General features: G+C 38.6%; 1 protein-coding gene across 1 annotated transcript in view; it reads left to right on the plus strand.

The window, feature by feature from the left end:
• Positions 1 to 10,736, plus strand: part of ARFGEF3 (ARFGEF family member 3) — a 165,627-nt gene extending 154,891 nt beyond the window's left edge. The window contains exons 33-34 of the mRNA XM_057738354.1: positions 420 to 1,638; positions 2,971 to 10,736. Coding sequence (XP_057594337.1) covers positions 420 to 1,638; positions 2,971 to 3,162 — 1,411 coding nt within the window. The 3' untranslated portion in view covers positions 3,163 to 10,736. The remainder of the gene's footprint in view (positions 1 to 419; positions 1,639 to 2,970) is intronic.
• The last annotated feature ends 7,397 nt before the right edge of the window (positions 10,737 to 18,133 follow it).

Raw genomic sequence — 18,133 nt, forward strand, 5'->3', positions numbered from 1 at the left:
GGCAAAGGGTAGGAAAAGGCCAATTAAAATTAACGTAACTCAGAAATATTGATTTGTTTTATTACTCATAACTACAAAAGAAAATAAAACAGGTCATATACCATAATTGTGCCTATGTTAAAAAATTTTTTATAAAATTGTTCTATTTGTTTCCTAAGTCTTGTTGAGTAGTAACTCAATATCATAACATTAATCCTATAGCTCAATTTTAAAGTGTCAGGAATTTCATTAATCATGATTAAAATTGTCATCTTGTAATACCCCAAGAAATTTATCCTTTTTGAAGAAAGACATTAAAATACAAGTAGTTTAGTTTGTAATTTTGCCTAGTCATTCTGTTTGTGTAAGGTCTGAATCGTTTTAAGGTAACTCATATAAGGCAGCAGGCTACTAATCAATGCCTTTCTTTTCATTTGAAGTGTTTCCTTCAGGGAAATTGTGGTGAGTTTACTATCCCATCAAGTGTTACTCCAGAACTTATATGACATCTTGTTAGAAGAGTTTGTCAAAGGCCCCTCTCCTGGGGAGGAGAAGATCCAAGTGCCAGAAGCCAAGCTGGCGGGCTTCCTCAGATACATCTCCATGCAGAACTTGGCCGTCATCTTTGACCTGCTGCTGGACTCCTACAGGACAGCCAGAGAGTTTGACACTAGCCCTGGGTTGAAGTGCCTGCTGAAGAAAGTGTCTGGCATCGGGGGCGCTGCCAACCTCTACCGCCAGTCTGCCATGAGTTTTAACATTTATTTCCATGCACTGGTCTGTGCTGTTCTCAGCAACCAAGAAACCATCACTGCTGAGCAAGTGAAGAAGGTCCTTTTTGAGGACGATGAGAGGAGTACAGACTCGTCCCAGCAGTGTTCATCAGAAGATGAAGACATTTTTGAGGAGACCGCCCAGGTGAGCCCCCCTAGAGGCAAGGAGAAGAGGCAGTGGAGGGCTCGGATGCCCTCCCTCAGTGTCCAGCCCGTCAGCAACGCCGACTGGGTGTGGCTGGTCAAGAGGCTTCACAAGCTGTGCATGGAGCTGTGTAATAACTACATCCAGATGCACTTGGACCTGGAAAACAGTATGGAGGAGGCACCGATCTTCAAGAGCGACCCGTTCTTCATCCTTCCCTCCTTCCAGTCGGAGTCGTCCACCCCGTCCACCGGGGGCTTCTCCGGGAAAGACACGCCTCCCGAGGATGACCGCAGTCAGACCCGGGATCACGCGGGTGAGCCTCAGAGCCTGAGGGGGACCCGCGGGGAAATGCTACTGCTGCCCCCGAGCCCCAAGGTGGAGAAGAAGGACCCCAGCCGCAAGAAGGAGTGGTGGGAGAACGCCGGCAACAAAATCTACACCATGGCGGCCGACAAGACCATCTCAAAGCTGGTGACCGAGTACAAGAAGAGGAAACAGCAGCATAACCTGCCCGCCTTCCCCAGAGAGGTCAAGGTGGAGAAGAAGGGAGAGCCGCTGGGCCCCAGGGGCCAAGGCTCCCCGCTGCTCCAGCGGCCCCAGCACCTGATGGACCAGGGGCAGATGCGGCACTCCTTCAGCGCCGGCCCGGAGCTGCTGCGCCAGGAGAAGAGGCCCCGCTCGGGGTCCACCGGCAGCTCGCGGAGTGTCTCCGCGAGGGACGCGGAAGCCCAGATCCAGGTGGGTCCTTGCCCGCCGGAGGATGCAAGGGGCTGTGCCCAGCTATGCAGGAGGGAGGCTGGGTACCAGTGACGCACCTGTCCCTCTCAGGGAGCAATCAGACATGTTCTGAGCCTCCCAAGTCAGGGGAGTGCCTTACCCTAAGACATAGGATCCATCACATATCCTTGTGAAACGGAAATTGTACTCTCGGGTAATGTCAGGAATTGTTTCTGTGGGCTATAACAGATACTACTGAGAATTAGGAACCCACCTGTGTAAATAAGATGACGCCAAAGCTTAGAAAATGGATGGACTTAAACTGAGGACTCAAAGCCAGTTAATCATTTGAAGGTAGCACTGAAGCAATTCTATAATTATGAAGGATTATGTAAAGTGAAAGGGCAAAGTGCATATTATGTCATTATTCCAGTGAATTTTTTCTAGCCCATCCTGAGCACATAAAAAAATCTCATTCTTCAGAGTGTTCCTACTCCTTTGTATGTTTCATATTTGCAATTCTGTGGTACAACCTGAAAATGAGCTTGAGAAGTAAAGAACAGCGGCATTGTTTCATTCAATTTAAGAAAAGATGAGATGGGAAAAGAGAAATAGAGGGATCTAGATTCATGGAGAGCCCTTTAAAAATCATCTGGATGTTTATCTTAAATTTTAGATTCCTGTTGCAAGCATAGTAAGTTCTTGGGCCCTAGGATTCTAAGAACCTATACAGAGTGTATTCTTGGAATGAACAAAAATTTGGAATTAGTACAAATCTTGAAAGATGCTTTTTTCCTCTGATTGTATCTTGAGCATAGAACTAACTTTCATAGTTCAGAATCCACAAAAATCAACTTAGACTAGATTTGTAAAAGTATCCAAACTGAGATGTAAGGTTATTCTTTAACAGATGACCTTCTTGACAAATAACAAATCTTAATTGCTTTTTCATGTTTTGGAGACTTGCTTATGATTTCAAAAGTTATCCTAAATTAAGGTAGACCTATTCCAGGTTTTCTAGACATTATAGAGGCTGCTGATTACAAATGTTATATGGCCCATGAAAATCTCATTATGAGAAGGCAAGAGAGTTTTTTGAAATCTAAGGAATAAGATTTTTGTATTTTGTAAAAGTTGAAAATAAGGTATTCCTAATGTTAGAAGAGTCTCTGCTATTCCATATATATATATATTATATATATAAACAAACTATTTTAAGTGCCTTAAATTAGTAAAGACTAAACTTATTGAAGCCTAAAGCCTGAGAAAACTCATTTGCATATTAGCCACACTTAAGAGTACAAATGAAACTGCTGGAGAAAACTGCTAATGCTCTTAATTCCTTTCTCTTAGGCATGGACCAACATGGTGCTAACAGTTCTCAATCAGATTCAGATCCTTCCAGACCAGACCTTCACAGCCCTCCAGCCAGCAGTGTTCCCATGCATCAGCCAGCTGACCTGTCATGTGACTGACATCAGAGTTCGCCAGGCTGTGAGAGAATGGCTCGGCAGAGTGGGCCGTGTCTATGACATCATCCTGTAGGAAACTCACGTTCCATTCCCAAGGAAATACACTTAGGAGGGTTTAGAGTATGTCTGCCAACCCAACTGATAGCATTTTCCCTACCACCAGCCCCAGTGACTCAGTGAATACCTAGTCACTCCCTAACTAATCAGCATTGGGGCCATTCTGGATACTAACATAATATCTGGATGACACAAGTGAAACTCTAATTTTGCACATAATTTCAAAAGAGTCCACATTCCTTGACACATTTCTAAATCTTATTTCCCAATGCTTTCGCCTGCAATATTATCTCCAGATGAGTCCCTCTCAAGGGCCACTCCTTTGATAATACTGCCTTGATCCATTGATCCATCATTTTTAAAAAATGCAAAAGCTAAAGAAATATCTGCTGGTAAGTCAACGGATGTACACACAGACATCTAGTACCAGACATGATTAATTGGAGAAAGATTTGTATTATGATTATGAGTTCAGCAGGGAAGAAAACAGTTGGAAAAATGTATTCTTAGGTGTCATAATCGAGAAAGGGATGACTGACTTCCTCTGTAAAATATTCCAGAACATTTCAAAATTGTTCCTAAGTTGTGAAGATTTTCTAGTTGGTGTTCACCAACTTCCTCATATAAGGTACTTGTTCTGCCTTCATTTCCCTACTTCTAAAGGAAAAAAATTCTTTCATGGCAGGATTTTAAGTCTGTGGCATGGCAGCCTTTGATGCATAATACTCAGTGGTATTGGCTGATACAGATAGTGCCAAATGTCTTAAGACTGGCCACCCTGACTGTCCCAATAGTCTTTGCTTTTGCTCCCAAGGGGAAAATGAAAAGGGAAAGAAAAAATGGTGCCTTAGTTCCTTGTTGCACACACATTTCTATGCTTCACAATTATCTGAACATAAGGTATAGCATTTGGTTTTTAAGGAAACAAAACAACTCGTTTTATATCAACACCCTTGGAAGAAAGGAACTCAAGAATTCGCCGTCCGGTGAGCAGACTTCTCAGGGAAGGGAGCAGGAAGTGTGGGGGTAGGGAGACAGCTGGAAGGGAAAGGAGATGATGATGAAACCATTTTAAATCTGAAAATATTAAACAGTCATAGGAAATTATGGTGTCATTCATACATGCTCTAGTCTCAGAAGAAAATAAAACTACCGGAGAAAAAGACACAGAATGAAGTTTAGGAAATGAAGTTTTTCAATTTAAAATATTTCTCCTCTCTGGCAAGTAGATTTGCCCTCTGTTTGAGGTCTTTTTATTCAGGCCAATATTTTAAGCAGATATTTATTTTCCTAATTATTACTAGAAAATTAATTTGGAATCTTTATCTTATTATTTACAGTATATTTAATATTTCTTAAATTATAATAGTGATTGAAACTCCTCAGTGAAGCCCACTCATACACATTCTAGAGTTAGTTACTGAGACACTCTTTAATTTTCCTAGCTCCTAAGAATTATTCATAATTGAAAATGTTATCCCTAAAACATCAACTCTTAAGTGTGGAAGTAAGGATTTAAAACTGACAGCTTTATTCAGTGCTGGTATTTGTAAACTATGTCTTCCGTGGGAATATATAACTATTTACAAGGTTAAGAGGAAGACAAGGTTCCCTGATTATTTAGGCAATGTGAAAGAAAGAACCTTATCACTCACTATGCCATCTGGAGATCACCATAGAATTCAGAAGACATTTTTCCAGTTCCACAAAACAGTCTTTGCCTTCAGTTTTTGCTCACTAGACAATAATGCAAGTTTAGAAACAGGTCAACAATTTGACATTAACGAGCAGTGAATTGTTGGGATAACACTGAGTTGTGTTCTATGCTTTCTTTTTTTATACTTTGTAAGTAGAATTGAAAGTTGGATACTTTTTTTTTTTTTAAACAAAAGCAGTACACCATAGTGATTTTGTCTCTTTTTGTAGCTCATCTAAGGTTCACTTCCTTGTGAGCCTGTGAGTATTCCACAATTTACTGGGGGCAGGGGGGTGGGGAGCTTTAGCAAAGCAGGGTATTAACAAATCAGAGTAATTACAAAATGTTTCTATCTAGCAACTTTTTATAAAGTATAAAAATTCAAAGGAAGCCAGTCTGAATTTATGAATGTCATGGTCTAGAAGTTGTTAACCATTAGATGTCAGAATTCATTGTCTGACAGATTCTCTATTATGGGATCCATGGCTAGGTTATGAAAACAGGTTTACCCCATTCTGTATTCAAATACTACTCTAGTACCAGCCTAATTATGGGTCCCAAGAGTAAAACATGAGAGGATGTACATCGTTCTTTACCTACAATTTTGTCAGAGGGTTTTGGTCCCTTCCCGTCATCTTTTCTGTAGACCACTCCCTGGCCCACAGTGGTGTTCAGCATACCTCCATTCCCAACAGACTCTGTGCCATGTCCATGTCAGATTTCAGCTGGAAAATTAGATGAGTTACAGTAATAATTCTAAGACGTATTTGTAGTTTTCAAAAAGGACATTGCTTGATGCAAATAATCTCCGAGGAATAGTACTTCAGGTCACAGTGAAGTCAGTCAAATCTTCCCAGGGGCAGAGAAGAAAGGGAGATAACTAAAAACCCTTAGGAGATGAGTGTTCCCTCCCCAGACTGCCCCATCAGTCCCTCACTCTTCCTGGTGTCTCTGTTCCTGCCTTTCCCCATCTTTTCTTTCATTCCCTCCCATGGTCTCTGAAGGACCAAGGTCAAGACAAGCTTTTGTAGTTACAATAGCTGTTACCATGTATTTTCAGATCTATGCAGAATAAGACTTTGCACATTGCTTTTAGTTGCCTGTGTTTACTGCCAGAGGTGTGTTCCCCTCCGGTTGAGATTTATTCTTTTTCTAATATTTTGGTAAAGTGCTCGTGTTTTCCAAAGTGAAGAAGCACCTGGAAAACTCAAAAGTGCAAAACAATCCCTGACTGAATAGCCCAGCCAAGTACACCACACTCTGCAGCAGATTTCTCCTCCTGGTTTAGATTTGATGGAAGGCTAGTAAATGGTTCATAGGACCCCTCCTACCTCTTGCACCTCCTGATGAGCTTTCACAGATGCTTAGGCTGTCTCTTTACACCCTCTTGCCATCTCTCCCTTATGATTATTTTCCTGCCTTCATCAGTACAAAACTAGGGCACCTTTTACCACTTTTAGGCTATTTAATGACTGACCGAGGCAGATGCTAACACATGTAACCGCTCAGACTAAATCAAACACGACAAAATGTTAACATTAATTCCGAAGTACTTTTAGATGGAAACGTCCTGGTACGAGGATCACTAGGCTTTGTTGTTGTTCTTGTTGTTCTAAGGAGAGGACTTATATATAGAGTCAGTTAAGAGAGTCAAATAGCCTTAACTATAAGAAGGTAATGCAATTATATAATAGATATTTTTGACTTCCCCAAATACATCGTAGTATTGCTCATGTAGGAAAGTTTTCTTTCTCAGAAAGAAAAGTCCATTCATGTCAGTCCTATCAAACTAAGCAAAAAGAAGACCTCTGTTTGGAGCTGATAACAGTGGCAAAAGGTTACAAACAACAGGGGGGAAGGTGACATCATTGAGTGCCTCTGAGAATGTGGACCTTTACCTATATTACCATATTTAATTCCCACAATAATACTGTGAAATAGGTACTGTTGTCCTCATTTTTTCAGATGAGGACGCAGACCCAGAAAGATTCAGAAACTTGCCCAAGGTAACCCATAAATGGCAAAGTTGGTTGCAAAAGAGAAGTTCCTGAATTCAAAGGCCAGGCTCTCTCTACCACACCGTGTCTAAGTGCACAGAGCAAACACTTTAGTGTTTCAAGGATTTAAACAATTAAAATGAGTTGAAGATATTTCATTGATGTTCCTGTCTGTAACATTAAGGGGATTTTTTAAAGAGCATTAAAAAAAAGAAGAGAAAGGTAGTGTTTATGCATAGTAAGATCACATATAACATAATATTTTTATGTTTGAAAATAAAACAAAATCTAAACTTTAATCTTAAAGCAGATCCTCAGTGGTAATTTAGAAAACTAGCCAAATTAGGTGGAAATGATAGAATAATATTGTCCATGGCCAGCTATTATATGGAAAAACATGACAGTCTGTGTCTAGAATGACAGGAATGGTTTGACCTTTTCCAATCACCATTTAATCACTCAGAATAAAGTGCCCTGTAGCCAACAGTGCCCCTCTACTTGCTTCCCCAGCAAGTATGTAGGACTAAGCTGTAGGTCATCATCAAACTTTGAGAATATTCAAAATAAATGATCATTTTTCAAAGTGCATATTCTCTGTAGAGGAAGCAACTGATCAAACAAGATTGCTTAAAGATTCAGGTACTGAGCACACCAGGTCACTGTCCATAGTAACCACATGCCATCACACCTAAATATTTCTACTTGCTTTGTAGACAAGGCAACAGGCAGAAGGAAAAATCCAACATATCACATTAAGTGGATGACATCTGCTTGGGTACCATTTAGGGAGATTTAGCGTGGCCTTAAAAAAGCAAAAGACTATTTTTAAGCACTTTTTATTGAATATATGAGTTTGTTGTATGGCAAGATTTATGAAATTGGGTAAAGAACTCATTTATAATTATGCCTCATCCAAAAAAAAGTGTTCTCCTCATTCACTAGTGGAGCAATCTAGAAAACTTTGTCTCTTTCTGAGACAAACCTTTTTTTCCTCTGGCTGTGTTTTAATATTTGTATTTGATGTGGATTAATTAAGTAACTAATAATTAAGGTTTTGGATTAGAACAGCATTTAGATTTCCAAAATACAATTATTACTTCAGAGAAGATAGACCCAAAAAAAAGAAAATCAGCCCCTGGGATAATATAGGAGAAAGTTACTTGAGAACAAAGCCTAATTTCCTTATAAAGAGGGGCACTATTTATCAATTGAAGAAAAGCCCACTACCACACCACTGGCACCATCCAAAACCTTTCCGCTTTATCTTTGTATAATAATGCAAGGGGGGGTCTAGGGAGGAGAGACTAGCTGGCCATCTTAGTGACAAAACTGCAGTCAACTTCTGCTGAATTCCATCCAGTTATGGTCCTTCCAGCCTCTTCAACCACCAAGAATTGTTTGTACTGTTAATTCCTATCCTGAAAGTTCAAGAAGTGGCTCTCTAGTATCTTTTGATGTTAGAACAGTGGTTGTCAAACTTTAGCACACATCACCTGGAGGGCTTGTTAAGACACAGATTGCTGGGCCAATGCCCAGAGCAGCTGACTCAGTAGGCTTAGAAATTTGCATTCCTAACAAGTTCCAGATGAGGCCAGTGCTGCTGATCTGGGGACCACACTTTGAAAACCAATGCCTGGAAAAAGTTTCTAACTATTCCCTTTAAGATCAGCCTGATTTATCAAGCACTAGAGAAAAACTGAACTTCACCTTGGGCAGACAACATGGAATTGGATTCTCTACAGCATTCCTGTTTAGTCTTCCCAGTTTCCAGGTTTATTATGCCAACAGTTGATTTTTACAAGCTAGAAGACAATGAATGTATAAGTTCCATGGAACAGTGAGATAAGTGTAAGCCTCTCCTCTTTGTATTTAGAAACATTAACTCTATGGACATACTTTTGTATCCTGTTGACTTTTTGACTTGTACTGAAGGTGATTTTAAAGTATGTAGTGTTTTAATTTCTTCTGTCCATACAGTTTTGATGAGATGTTTCCATGTTGATTCCATCACAACCTTGGCTCCTGGCTTTCAGAAATTTTTGAGTAGTTGCTCGCTTGCCAGTAGTTTTATATCCCTCATTAGTCACCAAAATATTAGCACATCAAGATGATATTATACTACTTGAAGTGCTTTCATCTTTCACTTAACTATCTGGTGTAAATTAATACTTTAATTGCCTACATATCTGTAAAGAGTCTACCCGATGGCTTCATGGGAATTTGCAAGCTGAACTAACTCCCTTTTGAGCAGCACATGTGCCTGTTCTAAGGACTTTTCAGTACATATGTTGTGTTTGCGCACATACCTACACAATCAAGACCACATTCATTATCCCGTTTTCCAAATGATGAGAAAAATGGAAAAGTGCATCACTGTGCTTTGGGAATACAGTGAAATCATGTTAAATATAGATGGGGACTTAGTTTAGCTCTTAACTTTATTCAGTTAATTAGCTTTGGAAATCCTTTTTCCATTAAAAAAAAAAAATAAAGACCATAGAGGTAATAACTCAAAAGGAAAAAAAAATTGAGTACCTTAAAATCATCTCCCTTGTATGAACTATACTGATGACACAAAATTTTTATTGATTCATTACGTTTCTCTAAAGACTTCTGTTTACGTATCCTGACATTATTTAAACTGTTATGTAAGTAGAAAGTAATGACTATATTTACTGGAGTTAGTGAGATGAGAAAGCACATCAGTATTAATGCTGTCAAGGATTCAAGTTCTTGCCTCTATAGATGGAAATAATTGAAGCTTTCCTATTGCAGTTTCATTTCCCATAATCATTTTTGGAAATTATGTGTGCATTTGTTTGTTTTAATAACTGATGTTGAATTAAATTTGAAAAATTAATCTCTAGGAATAATTTATTTTTGTTTTACCAACTGGTGCCAAAAAGGGGAGGGAGGAATCTAAAAGCCAACTTTTGAACGAACATGTAAAGTAAGTTTTAAAGTTGGGAAGCTCACGGTCCCGGCTCTACCAGTGGCCACCACGGCTGCCTCATGACTAGTGCAGGCAACTTTGTGTTCCTCCCTCTCACTTCTTTCATCCAATTTTTGTTGGAAGTGGTTCTAATAAAAATTGGTTTCCCACAAAATAGGTAAAACTGGACAAAAATTAGTGCTTTTTGATATTTTTGGTTTCACTTCAGTTGAAACCGTGTGATAGAATTTCCAGGTATGGCATGATCGGGGCAGGAGCAGGTGCCTAGAGGGAAAGGCTGGTTTTGTTTGGTTTTGTTTTTTGTTTTTAGTTGATGGATGGGTGGGGGTTGGGGGGGACCAAGAATAAGAAGTTTATTGTCCTAATCATGCCAAAAGACTGATTTAAGACAATTTTCCTGCTGTTCTAAGAGGAATAGACGTAAATAAATTACATTATAATCGGTTCCCCTACTACCATTTCCCACTCTAAGTAAAGCCAATGGGTGGAAAGGGTCCTTTTATCCTTTCTTGTATTATGCCAAAGACTAGACGTGTTTTCATTGAAAATTATAAATAAATGAAGCTTGGTATAGCCATAATGATTTGAGTCAGTATACCATTTTATCCACAGAATGCATAACTCATCCTTGCAACCCCATTCACCAGGAGCCTTGAAGCATTTTGTTTACTCCAAAGGACTTGTCAAGGAAGTACAGTTTTTGTTTTGCCTTCTTACTTAGTTTGGTCACATTTACTTTAAAAAAAAAAAGAAAACCACCGTCCTTTATATGTTGATATAACTATTTGATTTGATATAATCTGTCTGTTGTTTAACAGGTTCCTGTAAGCAAGCTTGCAAGTGTATTTTGTGTACATTTTATCTGAGGTGAAAATGAACATTCTAAAGAGAAAATATTTTAAAAGATTGTAATTATGTTGCTTGTGTTGTAGAATAAAGATTCAAATGCATCAAAAAATCTGATATGTGAAACCATTTTCTTTACTGAATAAATACATCAAAATAACCTATGTAAATATCCCGTTTACAGAATTCTGCTAAATGAACTAGGTTCCTTTCCTTGGCGTTCATAACCCTGAAGAAACTCCCCCTTCCAATTCTATATAATACAGAGATAGTCACTGTTAACAGTCTGGTGGGGACTTCCCTGGTGGTTAAGAATCCGCCTACCAATGCAGGGGACACAGGTTCAAGCCCTGGTCCAGGAAGATCCCACATGCTGTGGAGTAACGAAGCCCATGTGCCACAACTACTGAAGCCTGTGGGCCTAGAGCCTGTGCTCCACAACAAGAGAAGCCACCACAATGAGAAGCCCGAACACCACAACAAAGATAGCTCCCACTCACCACAACCAGAGAAAGCCTGCACACAGCAAAGAAGACCTAACGCAGCCAATAAATAAATAAATAAATAAATAAACAAATAAATTATTTGTTTATTTATTTATTAAAAAAAGAAACCAATCTGGTGAGTGCCTAAAAAATACATTTGGAGAAAAATATTTATACAACATAGTATATATTATATACAGTATTATACTATATTATATATACTATATATGTATTATTACATCTATACCATTGTTTCCTTTTTTAAAAAGAGCGCTTATTTTGCAATATTATTTTGATGTTTTTCTTCATAATGGATATCAAATTCATATCAGTAGATACTGATGTAGTTTATTCACTTAAAAAACTAAACAAATGTATTACCTTGATTATTCATAAACAAGCAAATCCCTAAATTAATAGGAAAATTGTTATTAAAAGATAACATTAAAAAGAAAAATACAGCCACTTTTCATTATCTTATTGGGTTGCAGTTTTTAAAATGACTCTTTTAAAAGCCTATTAATTGTATAAGCCCAGGAATCATCATACCCAAATTGTGGAAAACTGCTCTTTGGCCACTAGAGGAATAAAAGCCATACAAAATGAATGGAATCTGTGTATATGACCTTAAATCATGATTTTCTTATTCTGTCATACACTCTGGTAATCTCACAGTTGTACTACTAAGACTCAGTCCCTTCCATTGTATGAACAAAATAAGACTAAAATAGACACTAACATACTTGCATAAGGACATCACCAACAAGGGACCAACCATATTCATAGAGACAGCTGTGGCAGTGTAGAAAAGGCCTTGGACCTGAGCCAAATAAGCTGAGTTCACACCCTACGCTTTGCCCCTTCCTGGGAGTAGGAAGGCCAGACAACACTCGTGTACAGAGCACAAGTTTCCTGCTCTGTAAAAGGAATATAAATCTCAAAAGGTTGTTTCTAGATAACACGAAAGCCCCAGTGCTAATGCCTAATAAATGCTAACTACTGTGTTAGAGAATAGCCCATCTCATAACTAGCCCTACTATTTTGCAAGGTGATTTATACTTGAGATCTAATGTGTACATACCCTTGATGTTAACATCCATGAATGCACTACAACAGAAAGCTGAATATCTTGTGCCAATCTTATAAGAGGAGGTCAGCAGCTCAGATCCAAATCTCTTTAACTGAACATTTTGGAAAGAAATTCTAGGTCAATACCAATTCTTCCGTTATTAATATCCAGCAATAAATACAATATGTACATAAATCTATATGTATTTCTTTAGAGGCTTCATATGCTTCAACTGCTTGGCTTATGATCAAAACATATTATGATTTAGCTTTGATAAATATTTCATATTACTCATTAGAAATTCACTTTCCCATCCAGCTTAAAGATAGGTTCAACACGTAAGTGAAAATAAAATTGAAGTATAATGCAATATTGTGGCTTTCACATATTGACCAACATTGCTATTATCTTGAGCCTTTGGAAGAACACTCTAAGTCTTCCTTGTTTGTTTTTATTTATAGTGTTCCTAGGTACAGCATCAAGTCATTTATGCCCTAGTTCTGCCCTACTAACTTAATCTGGCTGCACAAAATGTTCTGTTGTCAGAGAAACAAACTATCTGGTTTAATGATCTCATCCAAACTCTGAGATGATACCAGCATAATTAAATCCCAGAGAAATTTATAAGCAGTTTCTAAATCACAAAAAGAGTACTATTTCAGAATGAAGAGATCAGATTCACAACAGTTTAGAGCAGAGAACTCCAATATTGAACTTTGATTTTGATATGGTTTCTTATTCTTCCTTATATCAATATATTATTTGCTACATTGAGCTATTGTTATAACCAGTGTAAATGATATAAGTAAAACAATATGCTTCTGCCAGTCTCTGCAGCAGAGAATAACCTTAAAGAAAATACATTAGATGTTAAATGTTGTGATACAGAAGGCTCCATTATAACTCAACTTGGAAAAAGTGAGTGTTGAAGTTAATTTACCAATTATAAAGGAAACGATAATATTAGCTATATTAGAGTTGAAAGTTCAGTATTCTAAGGTTTGGTTTAATCTGCACCTAAGATGGCCATCGGATCAGTAAATATTAATGGATTTTTCCAATATAACAATAAATTATAAAAATAACATTCTTCTCAAACCCTAGAATAGATTCATTTTTGAAGTAGAAGGAATATATATTATTACAAACCCCTCTCAGATCAAAACCATTTAGAAATAGATTTCTTGGAAAACTGAGCACAGCTGACATCTGTTCAGAATCTATTCAAGTAGATAGTTGGCTCAGGGTTCACTGTTTTAGGAAAGCGATAGGGATAGGATGGGGCAGAATGACAAGAAGTTGCCAGTGAGATTCTCTGGCTCTTATATTCCGAAAAAGAGAGTGTTAGTGAGAGAGTTAGTTAGTTAGTTTGTTAGTTTAACTGTGGGTTTGGGGGAAAGGGTGTCATGGAAAGGGAGAGCATAGACAAACTCTCTAGGGTAGAAACATGAGGGAAAAGAATTCCTTCCTCTTTGACTAGGGCTGAATTCCCCAGGCTGCAAGGAAGAGGAAGAAGAGGTTTAGCAGCAGAAAGGCTGCAGGTCAGGGAGGACCCCTGCACTGGCAAAACTATAAGAAAATGCAGCCCTGCTTGGTATTCCTTGGCTACAGTCAGGCCAGATAGCCTGGGGGAAGAGTTCCACTCCATAGGTGTGGCACAGAGTAGCAGAAAGATCTCCACACCCCAATTCAGGGTAGAAGTAACAGGGTGAGCAGCCACCCTGGAAGAATGGAAGCTCAGAACACTTTTTAGGTAAGATAGAAGAAAATAAAAAAAAATTGAAATTTGATACATGAACTCGTGGACTGAGTTTACACCAGCTTTTGTAGTGAATAATCTAAAAGCACGGTATGTCTTGTTTTGCAAGGCAGTTGCAATTGGGTTGGAGTGGGGAGGCGGAGACAGCTGTCCCTGCAAATACAAACTTATTTCCAAGGAAATGCCAACAGAGTTGGCACTTGACAAGCCCTCCCATTGTTGGCCCTTGGCAGCACCAGAAAGGTTTCTGCTCATGTTGGGAGCAAGACTGCCTCATCAGGCCATCTTCCACTGAGGTCCCAAATTCTCTCACATGGGATGTGTGAGCTGTTTTGACAGAGCAGAGTTTGGTTGCTCCCATCTGGGGGCCCCAGATGCTGTAAGTAAATCAAATGTGTCCTCCACCTGATTCCATAGCCCCCCTTCTAGTTGCTTGCGGGTAAACTTAGGCATCTCACCTCCCTTCTGCCAGTGGCTGCATTAGTCCCACTTCCTGTTTTAGCCAACCAGCAAAAGACATTGCCCGCTTCATGTGGACTGTAGCCACATTCAGTCTGAGAACTGTAAATTATGTCTTTATATAATCTTCATAAGGAACACAACAGGACAAAAGCTTACTGAGTGACTCAATCTCTATCAAAAACATGTGTCCCCCACCTCCTACTTACACACCTGAACTAGCTCAGCCACCTTAGTCTCAAACTGTAATGTAAATAAGCACCATTGGATTGATTGTTGAACTTGCAGGTGTCCAGGCCTTGCCTTAGAAATTCTCACAGTAAGAATGAGGCAGGACTCAGACATTTGCATTTTGACAGGTATTCAAAAGGATTCTGATAGCCTGTGCATCATGCTTCAAAACTTCTGTTCAGTCTTATTCCAAGAATCTAGTTCTAAGAATTTGATGTATAATCTGACCTAAAATTAAAGGCCTGTAAGTTTGGTTCCCCCAAAGGAACAGTGTAGGTAGAGGCCCAGAAGTGGGTTGCAGTGGTTCAAGCATTTAACCCCTGCAGGTAGATTCACTTTAGAGCAGAGATTTGTGACTTGGAGTGTGCAAAGAATTAAGGGATTCTCAAACAAGAAAAGGAAAAAGCATAGCCTTATTTTTACTGACTTCTAACTGAAACTGAACATGTCCTTCAATCTGGAATGTAGGCAACAAACCACAGTGATAATGGCAGCCCCTGTGACTTGTTACCCACGAAGTCACAGATTTTTTTCTCTATTGCAGAGCCCTCACAATTCTCATATTTGGGAAGCACTGGAGTTGCTATCAGAACCACTGCTAGATCTTGTCATTTAATGTGCTAATGGGAGAAGAATATATATTACTGCCTCAAAAGTGGAGTATTTTGATAAATACATTGGTTTCCTTTGTAATAAAATATATTTTACTCTGTGTTTAAAGTTATTTAAAATATTTAAAATTATTCTGAAAAGGGATTCATAGTCCTCCCCAAACTGCAAAGGAATCCGTTGCACAACAGTTAAAGAAATTCTGTCCTAGGATTATCATTAGGAAGGATGGCTGTAAATCTAGGGGAAACTCCTTAAAATATGTTTGGGACAGGTGCATTTTCTCTCATGTCACTTTATATTTTATTGTGATCACCTGAGAATCAAGAGCCCTAACTCCCAGTCCTAGATCAGCCCCGCGTGTTTGAAAGCAAATTACTTTACCTCTCCGAATCTCATTCCCTCATCTCCCATGAGACACGACTTGTTAAGTTATTGCCAACATTCATTAAAATATAAACAACTCAGTTTTCCTGACCAGAATTCTGTTAGCAAGGCAGTTCCTACAAATTCTCACAAAGACTCCTGCTTTGGAGATATTCAAATGAGGAACAGTGCACAGATTTTTTTCCTACTAAGAAGTATCTCCCTGCCATAGAGTAAAGTTTACTAAAAATTTAGTTCTGTATGTATTCATGAATTTCATAGGCTTTTTTTTAATATAAATTTATTTGTTGGCTGAGGTGGGTCTTCATTGCTGCATGCAGGCTTTCTCTAGTTGTGGTGCAAGGGCTTCTCATTGCAGCAGGTTCTCTTTTTGCATAGTACGGGCTCTAGGCATGCGGGCTTCAGTAGTTGTGGCATGTGGGCTCAATAGTTGTGGCTCGTAGGCACCAGAGCACACGCTTGGTAGCTGTGGCACACAGACTTAGTTGCTTCACGGCATGTGGGATCTTCCCAGCCCAGGGATGAAACCCATGTCCCCTGCATTGGCAGGTGGATTCTCAGCCACTGTGCCAACCGGGGAAGCCCCCACAGACGTTTTAAAATTCCACTAGGTCTGAGTTTTTAAGACACTATAAGAAAATATTTAACATTTAACAATAGAAAAGTTCAATGTTTTAATGTCAGGATTGGTCCTTTAAATTTAAAAATATATACATATACACACACACTAGTCTCATGTAAAATTTTTAAATTGCTTTGAATTAGGAATATTCCAAAAATAAAAATAGAGCTAACAATGTTCAAAGATGAAATGGGTAAAGTATAAATCAAAAGAATGAATTTTAAATTCTTATCCAGATTTAGCTCCCTATAAGTGAATATACCAACACTTAGATGTCTGGAACCGATTTGACCACTAATTACTAGGCGAATATTCATTCTAAAATATTCAATAACTAATATTGGTAATGCCTTTACTAGGGAAACCTGATGGATAAATGATCAAACTAATTTATTATCACAATCTCCTACTATTAGTCAACAGACTATGAAATAAATCTAGGAGAATTTTACCTATAATACCAATAAGGGGGCAACCAGTGTTGACTATTTAATCATTTCTTCTTTTTTTGTTATTTTTATTTTTAAAATGAATTTATAGACCACTGAAGTAAGCATTTTCTTAAGAAAGGTGAGACTAAGAGGATAGGATTTTCCAGAGGAACAGGAGTGTCTGCTACTCCAAGTTTAAGCTTGTCATAGAAAGAATATTTCCTGTCTGAACGGAGCATCAGATGGTAGGGGACCCATATCCTCACTACCTTGATACCCAGACTGTGCTAGACAATGTGCTTATAATATGGCCTCTCATTTCACCAAACACTGCAAGGTAAGTTTCTCAGAATACATTTTACAGGTGAAAAGTTAAGGCTTCAAAAAGTAGAAGGGGACATAAGTTGCTGAAGGTCACATGGCTAGCAAATGGCAGAGCCAGAATCAAATCCGAGTCAGTCTAACTGCAAAGCCATGCTCTCTCCATCACAACATGATACCTTGGGGTAAAAATGTAAATGAAATTAACAACCTGGATAAAACCCTGTCCACTGCAGTATCTCCAACCTCAATCAGTTGAAATCACCCACAAACTTAAATTTCAAACCTTTACATAAAAGCTCTACTCTCAAAATAATAGTGTTACACTAGTCCTTATGATGAGAGATGGCCTGGTGTCATGACCACGGGAAATACAAAATAAATCCATCTGCTATAAAAATAAGCAGCACAAAATTCAACCGATGGTTGTATTCAATGCAACAATCTAGCATTTGTTAAAGGATAACTTGAGAGAGCTAATATTCAAGACAAACTTAAAGGTCATTTTAAATATCCACACCTTTTAGAATTTCTAATTTTATTTCTACGTTAGGTTATGCTGTTGAGAAGCAATGTACTTAGACCAAATTATCTCAGCTTCCTTTAGAAATACCTTCACCGAATTAAGATTTAATGTTTTGCCTGCAGCTTTTAAAGAGGGTCGAAAAGAGAAATTGCCAAATTTGTCTTCCACAAATCTGTATTTATAGCAGGTGCTCATTACGTAACTTATTTGTTTTCTTATATCAGGAACCATGAGGTCTGCTTTTCCAGAATTCAAAACCAGAGTCTTTGATAACAATAATTTGATCTTGCATTAACTATTGACGGGTTTTTTTTTTTTAATGGTGCTTACTTGTTTTAGTTTTTACCTTAACTTCCAGGAAACTAAGAGCTGAATTCAGGCCCATGTAGAGAGGTGTGTTGAGCAGTAAGGGAAGAGCAACCCCCCAGCCCCATGTTACTTACTGCATATTTTAACTCAGCTTATTTGCCCTTTACAACAATTCAACAAAGTACTTACAATTCATGTCACCTTATGGCAAGGAAAGTGTACAGAGATAAGTTTCCTAAGGCTGCCCAGCTAGAAAATAGGCAGAATTCAAGCCCAGGTCTGATTCA

This window comes from Hippopotamus amphibius, chromosome 6 (genome assembly GCF_030028045.1).
Source record: "Hippopotamus amphibius kiboko isolate mHipAmp2 chromosome 6, mHipAmp2.hap2, whole genome shotgun sequence".
Taxonomy (NCBI): domain Eukaryota; kingdom Metazoa; phylum Chordata; class Mammalia; order Artiodactyla; family Hippopotamidae; genus Hippopotamus; species Hippopotamus amphibius.